The following is a 15184-nucleotide window of genomic DNA, read 5'->3' on the forward strand; positions in this document are numbered from 1 at the left end:
AAATAGTTATATAATATATTTATTTATGTGTAATATATCTATATTTGTATTTGTGATTAAAGTTGTTTATATTTGTTTGAAAATAATATTTCATGTTAATAGTAAATATCAATTTTAAAATAAAACAATTATTTTAAACACATACTATTTAAAATTACAAAACAAAAAAAATGTAAAATACTAACCAAACTATTAAAAAAACTACATTGATTCTATTAGAAAATACCATTAAAAGAGAATACTAAACATTTTGTCTAAACTTACGTCAAAACATCAAATAGTATATGTAAAAATAAATAGGTGAATAATATCAATATATATCAACTAATAAAAGTTAAAATAAAATCTATCAGTTTATTTATTTATATATAAATTATTGGTATTAGATATAAATAATTACACATTTATAATATAGATTACACAAGATTATAAAATAAACTAAAACAATGGATAAACAATCTATATAAATATAAAGTTGAAGATGGTTTTTAACATTTTATGTCGATAAAAGATATTTAAAAGACAAGGTTTATAAGATATAAAAAATTAAAATTTCTAAATAAATTCGTGAAATAAATTATTTAAAATTTATATCGAAAAAGAAAACAATATAATTAAACATAAATATATAATATAAATCTGTGACAAAATCTCTAGTATAATTAAAAATGTCCTAGTTTTCATCACTCTCTTCTCTTCTCTCTCATCGCCGATTTGTGATTCACGCGAGAAACGAGAGAGGGAGTGGCGATCGCAACCGCCGGCGCTGACGGAAGTCATACACAGAGCTGATCCGTCAGGTGAGTTGAATCTACTACTCCCATTAGATTCATTTCCAGTAGCGAGCGAGGAAGACGAGGAGGTTGTGAGAGAGAGAGAGAGAGAGAGAGAGAGAGAGAGAGAGGATGTTATTAGCCTTGAGTATAGCTAATGCATGTTTCATTTGAACTCTTCACCTTTAGGTTACGGATCCATTCTCTCTTGGCGTTTTAGATCTCTTCCGAGTTGATCAATCTCTCATACACCTCTCTTTTCAGGGATTTCGAATTCTTCTATAGTTTTGATTGTCTTTTAACTAGCTTTGGATCCCAAATTTGGAAACATTTTATTGAATCTGAATCATCTCTGTTAATAACAAAGAGGTCGTTACTATATTTGGGGGTCCTCGGGTTGAGCAGGAAGGTGGACACTGTCAGCAAATGGAATACGCCTAGATGAACAGAAGAGCAGCTAATGTTACTGGCAGTTGAAGGAGGAAACTCGGTTCTTCTCTCCATGAGAGTTGTCCCCCTTGAATCACTACCAGCTGCTGCTTCTTGTTGTTGTTGACAAAGATCACCACCCCTTTTCTTCAGCTGGATTCCATCAAGAACCGAGTTTCCCGCGGTTGCGCTTCCTTTTCTTGTTTTTCTTGTGGCGGCGCTTCCGCGGGACTCGATACCACCACCCCATGTCCTCTTAAAGTAGAACCTGTGAAGCAGCCCGTTGTATCGACTTCACCACCAGAGTCTGTTGCTGTTCCTGAAAATGGCAAAGACCACCACGACGCAAATAAAGCTGTTGATGATGACAACGCCACCAGCAAAGAAGCTTTCAAACTCTCGTTGAGGAGCAGCTTGAAGAGGCCTCCCTCTGTTGCGGAGCCACGCTCTCTTGAGGATATTAAAGAACACGAGACGTTGAGCGTCGACGATGCGAGCGACCTCACCGGTGGAGACGATACGGGAAGGCGGAAAGTGCAGTGGCCAGATGCTTGTGGTAGTGAGCTCACTCAAGTTAGAGAATTTGAGCCCAGGTAACCCGTCTTGTTGAGCAGAGCTTTAAATGTCAATACAGTTGAAACATCACATTGTTTTATTATCCTCTGCTATCTTTGCAAGCATTATCCTTAATGTGAACCCTGAGCTTTTGATTTAGTGTAGCTATTTTAATCAACTTGGATTTTTGGTGGGCAGTGACATGGGATTGTCGGATGAAGAATGGGAGACGGGTGAACAAAGGACATGCTCATGTGTAATCATGTAGATCAAGAAATCATCGGTTATCACTCGTTTTACTCTTTGTGTGTATCTCTCTCACAGTTTTCAAACATTGTGTTATTTAGTATATGTTATTACCAGAAAAAAAAAAAAAAAAAAAAAGGGTCTCATCAAGGTTTTGTTGACTTTGTACATTTTCCCCATGTTTTTGACTGGCAAACTACTTAAGAGAACAACACATCCATATAAGAAGATGCAGCGAGCGAGGGAGAAAGTCGCAACCACAAGACGTACGCCAACAAAACTATGATCCAAAACACTTGACTATAGAGCTCAATACAATTAGGAAGATAATAATGTGACTGGGATTAAACTTAGTGTGAGGGGAACGTAAGTGTAAAATGTAAAGTAAGAGAGCAATGATGAAATTATAGATAAATAGTAGGGACCGAAATGAAAAAAAAGGACTTGGGACTTAGAAGAAATCTACCGACGCTTTCCCGGTGCGGCTAAGGAACAGAGATGCGGAGGATCAATTCACTGTACGGTCGAAATGGGATTCTTAAGAGAGTATTCGAAAAACCTGCGAAGCAATCTCACGCATTCTTGGCGTCTCGTTCCTTCTCTACTGAAGGCGGTTATGGCGGTGAGTCTCAGCAGAATAGCAGCTCCTCCAGGGTGAAGATCTTCGATCGAGAACTCAAGCGCGTACATGTGCAGTGCTCAACATTCATCTTTTAACATTTCTCCTTTTCAACTAGCCAAAGCTTTGTTTTCTAAATTTTTGTGTGTTTTTGGTATTTGGGATGGGATTGAAGCGTGACCGAGCGGCGTGGCTGTCTCGCAATAAAAACGACACCTTTGTCGACGCTGTTGCTGAGAATCTGCTCGACCGCTTAGAGGTACAAGAGTGAGCATTACGCTTCTCTTCTCTTGTGACTTGCATTTCTTGATTTGATTCCTCTGCGTTTTTGCTCTTTTCTAAGGATTGTAAGAAGAGTTTTCCCTCTGCCTTGTGTTTGGGAGGTTCTCTTGGTCCTGTCAAGCGTCTACTACGTGATCGTGGTTAGTTATCTCTTGACTCTCTCTCTTGACTCTCTTGGTTTGTTTAAGTGTATTTCCATCTGCATTAATTATTTTGAATGTTTATGATGATGATGATGATGATGATGGTTTTTGGCTTTGGGTGCACAGGTGGGATTGAAAAGCTTATCATGATGGATACCTCACATGACATGATTAAATCATGTAGAGATGCTCAAGATGATAACTCCATCGACACATCTTACTTGGTTGGTGATGAAGAGTTTCTCCCTATCAAAGAAAGGTAACACCAACAACAACACTAATGTATAATCTACCTTTGCTGCCGCTCATCAGAGTTCTATCTCAATTACTGATATCTGGAATATGTTGTCATTTGAAGTTCGGTTGATTTGATCATAAGTTCCTTGGGGCTTCATTGGACAAACGATCTTCCAGGTTCCATGATACAGGTCTTCCCTTTTCGTTGCTTTTGGCTGTGTATGCGATTTGTTTTTTTTTATCTTGAGTGAGATCAATAATGTGTTAGTTTTGGATTTTGCAGTGCAAACTGGCGCTGAAGCCTGATGGCTTATTTTTAGCAGCCATTCTTGGTGGAGAAACTTTAAAGTTTGTTCTGTCTTCCTTCTCAATATCGAATACCTCTCCGACATGTTCTTTGTTATTATCTTTTTTTTTTTGTTTGCTGTAAAATCAATCCTTTTCTTTTTTATCAGAGAACTGAGAATAGCATGCACTTTGGCTCACATGGAGCGTGAAGGGGGCATTAGTCCCCGTCTATCTCCTTTGGCACAGGTGGGTGTGTGTGTGTGTGTGTGAATCTTGCAGCTTGACAATAGATATGTCGGTGATTGCAATTTGTAGATGACAAAACCAAAGAGTTGACTTTGTATCATACTGAGCTGAAGAACATGGCTTCTCTCTCTATTTTGCTTTCAGGTTAGGGACGCAGGGAATCTCTTGACCAGGGCTGGTTTTAGTCTCCCTGGCGTTGACGTTGACGAATATGTAGTTAAATACAAGAGTGGTAAAAAAAACTATTCCACTTTTCTTCGTCCTCATTGTTTTGGTTTGTATATATCTTCACCTTCTAAGCTGTCCTTCCGCCTTCTTTGATATCTTTATTACTCAGCGCTGGATCTTATAGAGCATCTTCGTGCAATGGGTGAAACCAATGCTCTTCTCCAGAGAAACAAGGCTAGTTTTCTATCTTTCTGTCGAGACTTTTCTCACTTCTGACTACTGCGTACATATTTTTTCTTAACCAAACCCCCCCCCCCCCCCCCCCCCCCTTCTTAACAGATACTCAACCGTGAAACTGCTCTAGCCACGGCAGCCATATATGACTCCATGTTCGCCACAGAAGACGGCACTATACCTGCCACTTTTCAGGTACGCAATGTATCAGAGTATAGACTGTAACAACAATGCATGTTAATCGTGCAGTGCACAAGGTTTATATCGTTGGGTAATTCCTGTGTAGGTGATTTACATGACGGGATGGAAAGAACACTCGTCTCACCCTCAGGCCAAGCGGAGAGGTTCGGCCACCGTATCCTTCACGGATATTCACAAGCAATTCGGTGGTCAGTCTTGAGTATGGATCAAAGAAGTGGCACGTTCATGTTCAATAAACGGAGACCTTACAAAAGAGACTCCGAGAGTCAGTGACTGAACTTTAGGGTGTATTATTGTGTGCACCCCTGTGAGGTCCTCTAGTAAAAGCATTTGAGCATAGTGCTCTATAAAACATTGGTCTTGGTCTCCAATTTCTTTTTTTTTTTTAATTAATTTTTTTTTAAAGTATTTTATAGTCCTCAAAATTTCAGATCCAACCTTGTATTTGAGCATATATAATGTATGTTTGAAAAAACCTTGTCATGAAACTTCCTTGTGAAACAAAAAAAAAAAAAGAATGGGAGTGTACAGAGGACGTTCATATTGTATTGTGCAACAACAATTATATATTTCAAAAGCGTTTCCAGATATTTCATAGACGCAACAAAACAAAACGTATAAATTATTGTCTGAAACAAAGCTTCACTCGCATTATAATTCTCTTGAATAAAATATAAAATATAAATATATATATTCGTACAACAAAAGTTTTTTGAATTGGGCCGACAGCGAAACATAAACGTATTTATATTCACAACGCTTTGTTTGCTGACACACCAGGCTCCATCACTGTTTCTTTTGAGTAGCTGTATCTTTAAACGAAAAACAAGAAGAAGAAGTTCAAACGTGATCGTGACCGTCCAAATAATCATACACTGATATATTCAACGCACCTCCATTCTCATAATACGCCGTCGTTGTATCTCCATTCCCAGAGTTCCCTGACGCGTGATCACTGTTAACGATTCCGGCGTCAACGGCCATTCCGGCATTAGAAGCAGCTTGCTGGATAGACCTCGGCGAGGTCTTGGAAACTATGGAAGGAGGAAGCAAGTGAGGGAAGTTGAGAGACTCGAGCGAGTTTGGTTGGTGTAAACAGTAGAAAGCCACGTCGTGCGCCACGGCTGCGCCTTCCGCCGTGGAGAATGAGCCTAACCAGAGACGGTCGCGAGTTCCCGGAACTCGAATCTCCGATACCCATTTCCCCCATTTCCGGCGACGGATGCCTTTGTACTTTGATTGAGTTTCGCCGGTGTTGTCGATGTAATCCATTGTTATGTGTTTGTGTTTGATCTGGAGGACACGGTGGCTATTTATACGTTGAAGTTGGAAAGTCAAAATGGATAAAAATATTATTATTATAATTTAGGTTGACCGGTAAAACTTAAATAAGATAAGATATTGTTTTTTTTGTTCAAAGGAAGAATTCAACGGGTCAAAGTATGACCCGTTTCAGAATAGTGTTATCAATTTTATGTTGACGTGTGGTGGAAACTGGTTTCAAGTTGTAACTTTTTTGGGTGTTTGTGTCTGTTGTTTTCTTGTTTGTAATTATTTGTAATTTCGAAAGTTATTGATTTAATAGATCTAAATCGCATTAAATAAAACACATTTATATATTTATTTTTATTGACTATAAGTCTATAATTGAGTTTAAAAGTTTGTCTCTTATATATATATATATATATATATATATATATATATTATTAGTAGAACTAACTTATTTTCAAAAGCTAAGTTAAGACTGAAGAATTACCAGACACTTATATATTTATTCTTTTCATGTTCAATTTTCAAAGTGGATTCAACATTATTAAAATTTTAACCTTTTGTTTCATACTATATTATGGTCATTTCTGTAAGCGAATACCTAAACTAGACAATATTTATTTAACTAATTATGTAATTTATTATTGTTTTTATATAAAAGATACTGTATGTGGGTTTTGTAATTTTGTCAATAATTCATGCATCTCGCAAAAGCATGCATCCAAAGAACAGAGTGTGAATGGAAAAATATGGAGTTAATGGGAAGAAAACAAAAAGGTGAAAATGAGAGGAAAAGAATAAGACGAGAGAGAAGAGGTATGGCCAAGATGCTGAACGGAAAGGAAGAGGTATGGCCAAGACTGAAACCCATCATTCAAGAAATCAGAACCTCATTACTGTGCTTAAGCGAGGCTGAAGTGGTTTACTACCCTAGAAACCCTAGAAGTGGTAACAAAGTTGCAGATAGAATAGCGAAGGAAACTACTACGTTTACGTCCATTGTCCCTAAATTGTATTTCATTCCCCCTGTTTGGTTATGTCCTAGTTTGCATACTGATTGCATTTTGTAAAACATTTCTTTCGCTAATGATAAGTTGTCGTTGAGTTAAAAAAAAAAAAAATAGACGAAAGAAAAGAAATGAGCGTACTCTTGTTTGAGTTAGAATAAATTTATTTATGTATTTTATCTTTTTTTAACAGTGACTAAAGAAAATAGGATCCAGATTTTAGCCAAAAAATAAATAAAGAAAATAGGAGGAAAAGAGTTTTCATCTATTTGGTAATTTGTCGGAGTAAAATAAAAGTAATTAATTTGTTTCCTTGATTATTTACTCTAGGCTAGTTAACAAAAAAAAATTACTCTAGACTATACAGTCAAAAGCTTAAGAGGAAAACAGTGAAAAGTGAAACACAACCCCCACGAAAACTCGGTCAAAACTCCAGATGTCGTCTGCAATTAACCACGTGGGGGAGGTGAGGAAACTACAAAGACTTTCTTTGCCTTTTTGTGTGCAAATACGTCATGCGTGACGGTTTAAGCACCGTCTAAACCGGATCCCTTATTTTTCCCCTTTTTTTGGGGTATTTGACCAAGATCTCAATGTGTCCAGTTCCACGGTTTACACACAAACAAGCACAGCCAAAACGAGTTGCAAAAAGTTGTTTTTTGTCTTGTTGTGTTTAGTATTTGGAGAGGGAGGCAATAGTCGAGTTTAAGTACACACGGAGCACCCACGTAGAAACCCAGTCTTCGTCATGTAATCAATGTGGTTCATATGTTTGAGAATGGGACGCACAACCATATCTGTAGCTGAGTAGGTTCTCGTCTTTAATTACTCCATTGTACACATTATGGGGTTTTAGTTGTTATTTGTCAATATACACCGACTCATTTGGAAGATGTGACAGTTTATTTAGGGTTTTAGTTGTTACTAGTATACCTCCCGTGCTAATGCACGGACATTATTATTTTTGGGCAATGACATTATTTATATATATATTAATATAATTTATCTACAAATTACATTGGAATTTTTGAAATTTAATTTGTTTTATAAATTTTTTTTTTAATATCTTATAGAACTCAAAATATATATAACATATTGATCTCTTCTTCATAACAAAAAAAATCATTTGATGTCAAAAACAAACTGAAAAACATAAATTTTGCATAAGTACAATTAAAATACCAACCTTAATTTTGTAGATAATTAAAATTAGCATGGTTTATAATCTCTGTTTTTTTCTTATAAATGTAGTTTTTGTTATCTTTAGTTGTATCTTGTACTTTTTTTCATTTCCTATGCTATACTTAGCTCTCGCATTTCTTTTTCCAAGATACTCTACAAATTTGGTAACATATATATTGATATGAAAGTAACAAAATAATATAACTCTACTTTTATAAAATTATAAACACAAAGTAAAAAGATAAGGAAGACAGACCAACCTGATCAGATTAAGTCTTCATCCACGCAATAGACATGAATCTTTCTTGTTTCTCTATTACCCGGGTTTCTTAAACTTCATTTGCTGTCTTCTAGACTTCTAGTTATTGTCAAATTTTCTCTTACAGCGAGTTTCAAATTTCTTAAGAAACTTATTATTCTCGTTCCCTGAATTATTACCACCAACAAAATAAGCATATTCCATTAAATCAAAAATTGATATAATTAAATTTATCAATGTAGATTTTGCTTATTTCTATAAGAGCAAAAGTAGCTATATATAGATTAGAAGACAAAAAGGTTAATAAAGTAGCATTTCAACATAATGCAGATTATGATTAGACATGATGAGTTTGGGCCCTTTTAGAGTTACTAACCCGACTTTCATTTGCCAGCTTTGGAGACTATTGTTGCCATCGTTTGGTCAGAATTTTGTAGTCTCCATCGGGAGTGTGGATACGCTCATTAGAATTTTTCTATTTATCACACTTTGGAGAGAGTTAGAAAACGTAACAAATAGTTTAGGAATTCACAATTTCTGGAAGCAACACTACAAGAAAACACGCCGAATTCCGACGGAGGTTCCGACGGACATCAATGTCGTCGGACGTTTGTGACGGATTACCGACCAATTTCCGACGAAATCCAAAAATTTGAAGTCGTCGGAATTCCGTCGGCCATTTCCGACGAAACAAGGGTCGTCGGAATTTTCTGACGACTTTTCGACGACATTCCGATAAAAAATGTAACCGTTGTAGTCGTCGGAAGTTCGCCGGTATATTCCGACGAATTTCCGACGACATTCCGATTGACAGTACAGTCGTCGGAATTCCGTCGGAATTTTCCGACGAATTTCCGACGAACCATGTGACCGTTGCCGACAAATATATATGACCGTTATATAGCCGTTTGAGATTGGACAATACCGACGGAATTCCGACGGACTGCTTTACATCCGTCGGAATTTCGTCGGAAAGTCGTCGGAGGGCCGTAAGCAATTTCCTATAAATACAACCCCTCCTCATTCAACTCATTCACACTTCATTCTCTCTTCATTCTCTTGAGTCATAACAATTTCGTGAAAATCATGTCTTCAGAAGTTTATTATCGTTCGTGGATGGATAAACCTCATTTGGATCCGAACACCAATTTGCTTACGGAAGAATACGTTCAAGGGATTGAAGAATTCATGAGGCTTGTTCAACAGCAACCGGATGCAAAAAGTGGTATGTTAAGATGTCCCTGCTATACTTGCAATAATAATAAGGTTATAAAAGAATTTGATGTTTGAACTCATTTGTATATGAAAGGGTTTTCACGTAATTATAAAGTTTGGTACCTTCATGGGGAAACTGGTTATGAATATGGTATTACTAGCGAACCTCAACCTGTTAGTGAACTTCAGCCTGATATTAGGTTAGAAGAATCTAGAACGGATATAGATTATGGTGTAGGTACTGAGCAGATGATACATGATCATTATAGAGGGGAAGAACCAAATCCCGAATCTAGGAGATTTTTTGACATGTTGGATGCAGGAAAACAACATTTGTATCAAAATTGTAGAGATGGTCATTCAGTCTTATCATCTGCAACTAGATTAATGGGTATTAAGACAGACTATAATTTGGCTGAAGAATGTATGGATGCGATTACTGATTTTGTCAAAGGTATTCTAACTGAGGATAAACTTGCACCGGGTTCATACTACGAGGTTCAGAAACTTGTTGCCGGTCTTCAACTACCGTATGAAGTGATAGTGTATGTATTGACAACTGCATGATCTACTGGAGAGCGGATGAGACACGAAATGTATGCAAATTTTGTGGGAAACCTCGTTATCAGGAGACGAGGGGAAGAGTTCCGATCCCATTCAATAGAATGTGGTATTTGCCTTTGACGGAAAGATTGAAGAGATTGTATCAGTGTGAGCGCACAACAAAAGCAATGAGATGGCATGCAGAGCATTTTACAAATGGTGAGATTAGACATCCTTCAGATGCGAAGGCTTGGAAACATTTTCAGTCAACATATCCAGAATTTGCGGAAGAGAGAAGAAATGTTTATCTTGGATTATCTACTGATGGTTTCAGCCCATTTGGAAAGCATGGAAGACAGTATTCTCTATGACCAGTTATAGTGACACCGTACAACTTATGGCCGAGCTTGTGCATGCGATGAGAGTTTTTGTTTCTCTCAATTCTCGTCCCCGGACCAGATCATCCTAAAAGATCACTAGATGTGTTTCTTCAACCACTGATATATGAGTTGCAACAACTATGGGCGCATGGTTTTGAGACATACGATGTGTCGTGCAAAGAAAACTTTCAGATGCGGGCAGTACTTATGTGGACAATAAGTGACTTTCCAGCATATGGTATGTTATCTGGATGGACAACACATGGGAGGCTATCATGTCCATATTGTCAAGATGACACAAATGCTTTCCAACTAAAGAACGGAAGGAAAACGTGTTGGTTTGACTGTCACAGACGATTTCTACCACCTGATCATCCATACCGCAGGAGTAAGACTTCGTTTACGAAGAACAAGCAGGTGTTTGATGGTCCACCTGAGAAAGTTAGTGGGAAAGATTTGTTGAAGCAGTTTAGGTATTTTGATGCAGAAAGGACGCCAGATGTAGGTGGACATGAAAACATTCGAGTCAGTGCGGTTGGAGAGCTACCTAACTGGCACAAAAAGAGTATTTTCTGGGATCTGCCATATTGGGAGAGTCATCTATTGCGGCATAATTTAGATGTCATGCATATTGAGAAGAACTTCTTCGACAATCTGAGGAACACAGTCCTTAACATCCAAGGTAAAACGAAGGATAATTTGAAGTCAAAGTTGGATTTAGTCGATATCAGTGATCGTTCTGAACTTCACGTTGATGAGAACGGTACGGCCCATTTTCTCATTTATCGGCTGGATGGTGCTAGAAAAGAAGAGTTCTTTGATTGGATTACAGATAAAGTGAAATTTCCTGACGGATATGCATCAAATTTGGGGAACTGCGTTGATAGAAGCGAAGGAAAGTTTACTGGCTTGAAGAGTCATGATTGTCATGTAAATATGCAGCGCCTCCTTCCGTTTGCTTTTTCAGCATTATTGCCACGTAATGTTCATGAAGCAATTGCAGGTATCTTATATTTTTACAATTTAATTTATTTTTATATTTAACAATTATGCTTATAAAAACATAATACTTACGAAAATTATATATGTCTTTTATCTATGTAGGGATTAGTGTTTTCTTCCGCGACTTATGCAGTAGAGTAGTGACTGAAGAGGGTATTAATAATTTGAAGACAAACGCACCAGTCAGCATGTGCAACCTTGAGAAGGTATTTCTTCCATCATTCTTTGATGTAATGGAACATCTTGCTATTCATCTCGCAAGAGAATTGGAACTTGGTGGTCCTGTGCAGTACAGATGGATGTATATTTTTGAGCGTTATATGCATCATCTGAAAAAGATGGTCAAAAATCAAAGCAGGGTGGAAGGATCTATAGTGGCACAGGTGATCAATGAAGAAACTGCAATCTTTGCTGAAAATTATTTTCCACCAGAAGTGCATACAAAACACCGAAGACCTGCTCGGCATGATGATAGAGGGGAGAGAGCAACATATCATGTTACTGTCCCAAACATGTTCAAGGAAATAGGATGACTTAGTGGAAAATTCACGAAGCGGAGACTTACGGACACTGAGCACGCTCATTTGCAAACATATTTGCTCACCAACTGTGAAGATGTTCTACAATATGAGAGGTAAAAATATTTATTCATTTATTGCTAGATTAATATTCAATAAATTTATTTCATACTGATAATATTTTTGTATATAGTGTATATATGGCGGAGTTGCGTATGACTCACAGGCATGCAACAGAAGATGAGCTTCGACAACTTAGAGATAACGGATTTACTGCGTGGCTTCGTAGTTATGTGAGTCATATATCATATTACCCTATGCAAATGATTAGTTTAAATTTAATATAAACTAATTAACTTTTCAATCATATATGTTTTTAATTTATAGGTGAATGATGGTTTGGCCAGAGGTCTTGTGTTCGATGATTGGATACGCGAATTTGTGCAGGAACTAAACTATGTGGTCAAATCATATCCTAAATTTTGTACGCGAGGATATGCATTCACAAGGAAAGGTCATTCTAAGACAACATATGATGCTGGTGTTTCATCTTCTTCCGGTGACGATGTCTACTACGGCAACATAAAAGAAATATTGGAAGTCCAATTTCCTGGAATGGTTGGATTGCGTTGTGTAGTATTCTATTGTGATTGGTATGACACCACCCCAGATATAGGAATGAAGATTGATGCGTTTGGTGTTACATCAGTTCATTCGCGGCGGAAACTTCAATATTATGATCCCTTCATTCTTGGTTCGCAAGCTGATCAGGTATATCAATCTATTCATAATTTTTTACCAATATAATTAATTAATGTTATATATTATACTAATACTTTGTATAATTGATATGTATAGGTGTGCTACATCAGTTACCCTCGGGTGACGTACAGAGATGATCCATGGGTTACTGTAACGCAAATCAACCCAAGAGGACGAGTAGATGGAACTTCTGATGATGATGAACCATTGCAACCAGAGTCTACCAGCAACGCCCAGGCAGTTGAAGATTTGGAAAATGTTCAACTCGTTGAGAATTTGACTGTGTTTGGACATGATGCTGTTGTACATTCGGAGCCAGAAGCCGAGGTTAAGGAGTTTGATGAAGATTCAGAAGATTCTGATTAGTTTTTTTTTTTTTTTTATTGGTCCGTCGGAAATCCCTCGCAATATAACGACGACATAGCGACGACATTGGGTTTCATTGAAATTTGGAAAGGTCGTCGGTAATTCGTTGGAATATACCGACGACATTCCGACGAACTAGACAAGTTCGTCGGAACGGTTGCGATCTAATACTATACTAGACAAGTTCGTCGGAATGTCGTCGGTATATTCCGACGAATTACCGACGACATGTGTTTCTAAACAATTTCAATCATAAAAATCTATAAATTTAGATGCCAAAACTATGAAAATAACACATAATAAGTGTTTAGTATAGTATTAGATCGCAACCGTTCAAATATAACAACTCATTAAAATATTTATGTATGCATATCATTGTTTTCACAACATCTCATCTTAACATTCATATACTTATACAATCATATTCAAATAAGCTTACACTACAAAAAATGTTGTTGTGTAAAATCGTGCTATAAAACATTTTTATTGTTAAATCTTTATGCAAATACTATATATATTATCAAAGATTTGGATTTTGCATGTAGAAACTTGAAATCAACACCCTAAACACTAAGTCGTCGGAATTCCGTCGGAATATACTGACGGACACAGTCCGTCGGAATATACTGACGGACACATTCCGTCGGAAATTCAATTTGCTCAGGAGAACCAAACCGCTTGAAAAATTTCGCGAATCGGCATTTGGTATATTTTAATTATACCGATGGAATACCGACGAACCCGTGTCCGTCGGAATCTTCAAATATAATAACCCTTCTTCTTCCTTCTTCGTTATTTCCGCCTCTCTCTCTCTAAAATCCTCTCTCTCACGGCGATTCCTCCCTCTACACCGGCGATTCCGGCCATTATCCACCTCCCTTCACCGGTGAATCCCATTCTCACCCTCATATCTCTTCCCCAAACCCTAAATCATGTAAGAATCATCCCAAACCTTCTTTAATCTCAATTGTTTAGGGTTTTGGAAGTTAGATCTCGGATTTTAGGGTGTTTGATTGATAGTTTAGGATATATAAGTTAGGATTTTTGTTTGGATTGTTGTTTTAGTTTTTTTTGGAACATTTATTTATTTTTAAAAACGTTTTTTGATTTTTAAAAACGTTTTTTGATTTTTTAAAACGTTTTTTTGATTTTTAAAACGTTTTTCAAGTTTCCAGTAATGAAATATATATAATAAAATGTTTTTAAATTTTTTATAAAAATATTTAGCAACATTTTTCTATATTTATAAAATTTTTATAATTTTGTATACATATATATATATATATAAATCATGTATAATAAAAATTTTAAATTTTTTTATAATTTTTTATAAGTTTCCACTAAACTATGTATAATAAAACGTTCTTTAAAAAAATTTATAAATATTTATCAACATTTTTCTTCATTTATAAAACATTTTATAATTGTGTATACATATATAATAAAAGGTTTAATAGTTTTTTTTAAAACGTTTATAAAACCTTTTGTAAATATATAAATTAAAACATTAAAAATAGAAGTGAGATGAAAATATTTTTGATGTATTAATTTTTTTTTTTAGGGCCGAGGATGAACCCCGCCCCGCAGCCCGTCTTCGACGTAGTTCGGTGAGCAGTTCCCGTGCATCGGGATCGTCTCATGACTCGGTTCCCGCATATATTCCCGCTCCAGCTCCCGCTGCCCCTCGCGCTGCTGCTCAACAGGATCCGGGGGTCATGCCAGTTCATCTATTGGTTAAACAACCAGGTCGAGAGCATCTCCCGGTTCTCCAACCCAACCCACGACGAGGCCATAGCACTTGGTTAGTATTTTTTTTATTTGTACCATTATGTTTTTTTCCTTTAATTAACTTGCTAACTTGTATTTTTATTAAAGGTTCACCAAGTCGAAATATGGCATTAGCCGGAGCATCAACCAGATGATGTACTCCATGCTCCGTTTTGGATATCCAAAGTGGAGTGTGATCCCTTCCGACGAACGAGAGTTGTGGTTTCGTCAGTTTGCGGTATAGTAACTCTTCATTTTTTTAAAGTTTTTACTTATTAAATTTTGTTTGTTTTGTAGCAAGAGTTCAACTGGCACTCCGATCTTACGGAAACAGTCCGTAAGAAATTCAACGAAAAGGCCATGGACTCTTATACGAAGCAGATAAACGCGTGGAAGACAGTTTGGCAGAAGAACAAGAGGCCACGGTTCATCAACGGGACGGTGTGGGAGCAGTTGATAGCTCATTGGGAAAAGGAAGAAACTGCAGAGACGT

The 15184-nt window shown here is 36.8% G+C and overlaps 3 protein-coding genes across 4 annotated transcripts; 2 read left to right on the forward strand and 1 right to left on the reverse strand.

The window, feature by feature from the left end:
* Positions 1-1295: 1295 nt before the first annotated feature.
* On the forward strand, positions 1296-2119 carry LOC111206112 (the record flags this gene model as incomplete). Its single annotated transcript, XM_022702456.2, has 2 exons — positions 1296-1795; positions 1956-2119. Coding segments are annotated over 2 exons (570 nt in total), but the record flags the coding sequence as incomplete, so codon positions are not given.
* Positions 2120-2434: 315 nt separating this feature from the next.
* LOC106401655 (putative methyltransferase At1g22800, mitochondrial) lies at positions 2435-4909 on the forward strand. Its single transcript, XM_013842201.3, has 11 exons — positions 2435-2693; positions 2798-2881; positions 2966-3044; positions 3174-3306; positions 3406-3475; positions 3568-3632; positions 3740-3818; positions 3963-4050; positions 4156-4220; positions 4326-4415; positions 4507-4909. The coding sequence occupies exons 1-11, from the start codon at positions 2502-2504 to the stop codon at positions 4618-4620; spliced, it is 1059 nt and encodes a 352-aa protein (XP_013697655.1). The 5' UTR covers positions 2435-2501; the 3' UTR covers positions 4621-4909.
* A 79-nt stretch (positions 4910-4988) lies between these two features.
* Positions 4989-5905, reverse strand: LOC106401656 (ethylene-responsive transcription factor ERF019). Of its 2 annotated transcripts, none has more exons than XM_013842204.3 (2): positions 5315-5905; positions 4989-5227 (listed from the first exon to the last, which is right to left on the reverse strand). In XM_013842204.3, the coding sequence occupies exons 1-2, from the start codon at positions 5691-5693 to the stop codon at positions 5208-5210; spliced, it is 399 nt and encodes a 132-aa protein (XP_013697658.1). In that variant the 5' UTR covers positions 5694-5905; the 3' UTR covers positions 4989-5207. The 2 variants fall into 2 exon arrangements, with proteins under 2 accessions (XP_013697658.1, XP_013697657.1); XM_013842203.3 differs by having other exon boundaries at positions 4989-5233.
* Between the last annotated feature and the right edge of the window lie 9279 nt (positions 5906-15184).

This window comes from Brassica napus, chromosome C5 (assembly GCF_020379485.1).
Source record: "Brassica napus cultivar Da-Ae chromosome C5, Da-Ae, whole genome shotgun sequence".
Classification (NCBI taxonomy): Eukaryota; Viridiplantae; Streptophyta; class Magnoliopsida; order Brassicales; family Brassicaceae; genus Brassica; species Brassica napus.

Coding starts and splice junctions, on each gene's coding strand:
- LOC106401655 (XM_013842201.3), top strand. CDS start 2,502: ATGCGGAGGATCAATTCACTGTACGGTCGAAATGGGATTCTTAAGAGA. Junction 2,694..2,797: donor GAGAACTCAAGCGCGTACAT/GTGCAGTGCTCA, acceptor ATGGGATTGAAG/CGTGACCGAGCGGCGTGGCT. Junction 4,051..4,155: donor TGTAGTTAAATACAAGAGTG/GTAAAAAAAACT, acceptor TTTATTACTCAG/CGCTGGATCTTATAGAGCAT.
- LOC106401656 (XM_013842203.3), bottom strand. CDS start 5,693: ATGGATTACATCGACAACACCGGCGAAACTCAATCAAAGTACAAAGGC. Junction 5,234..5,314: donor GGCGTATTATGAGAATGGAG/GTGCGTTGAATA, acceptor TTTCGTTTAAAG/ATACAGCTACTCAAAAGAAA.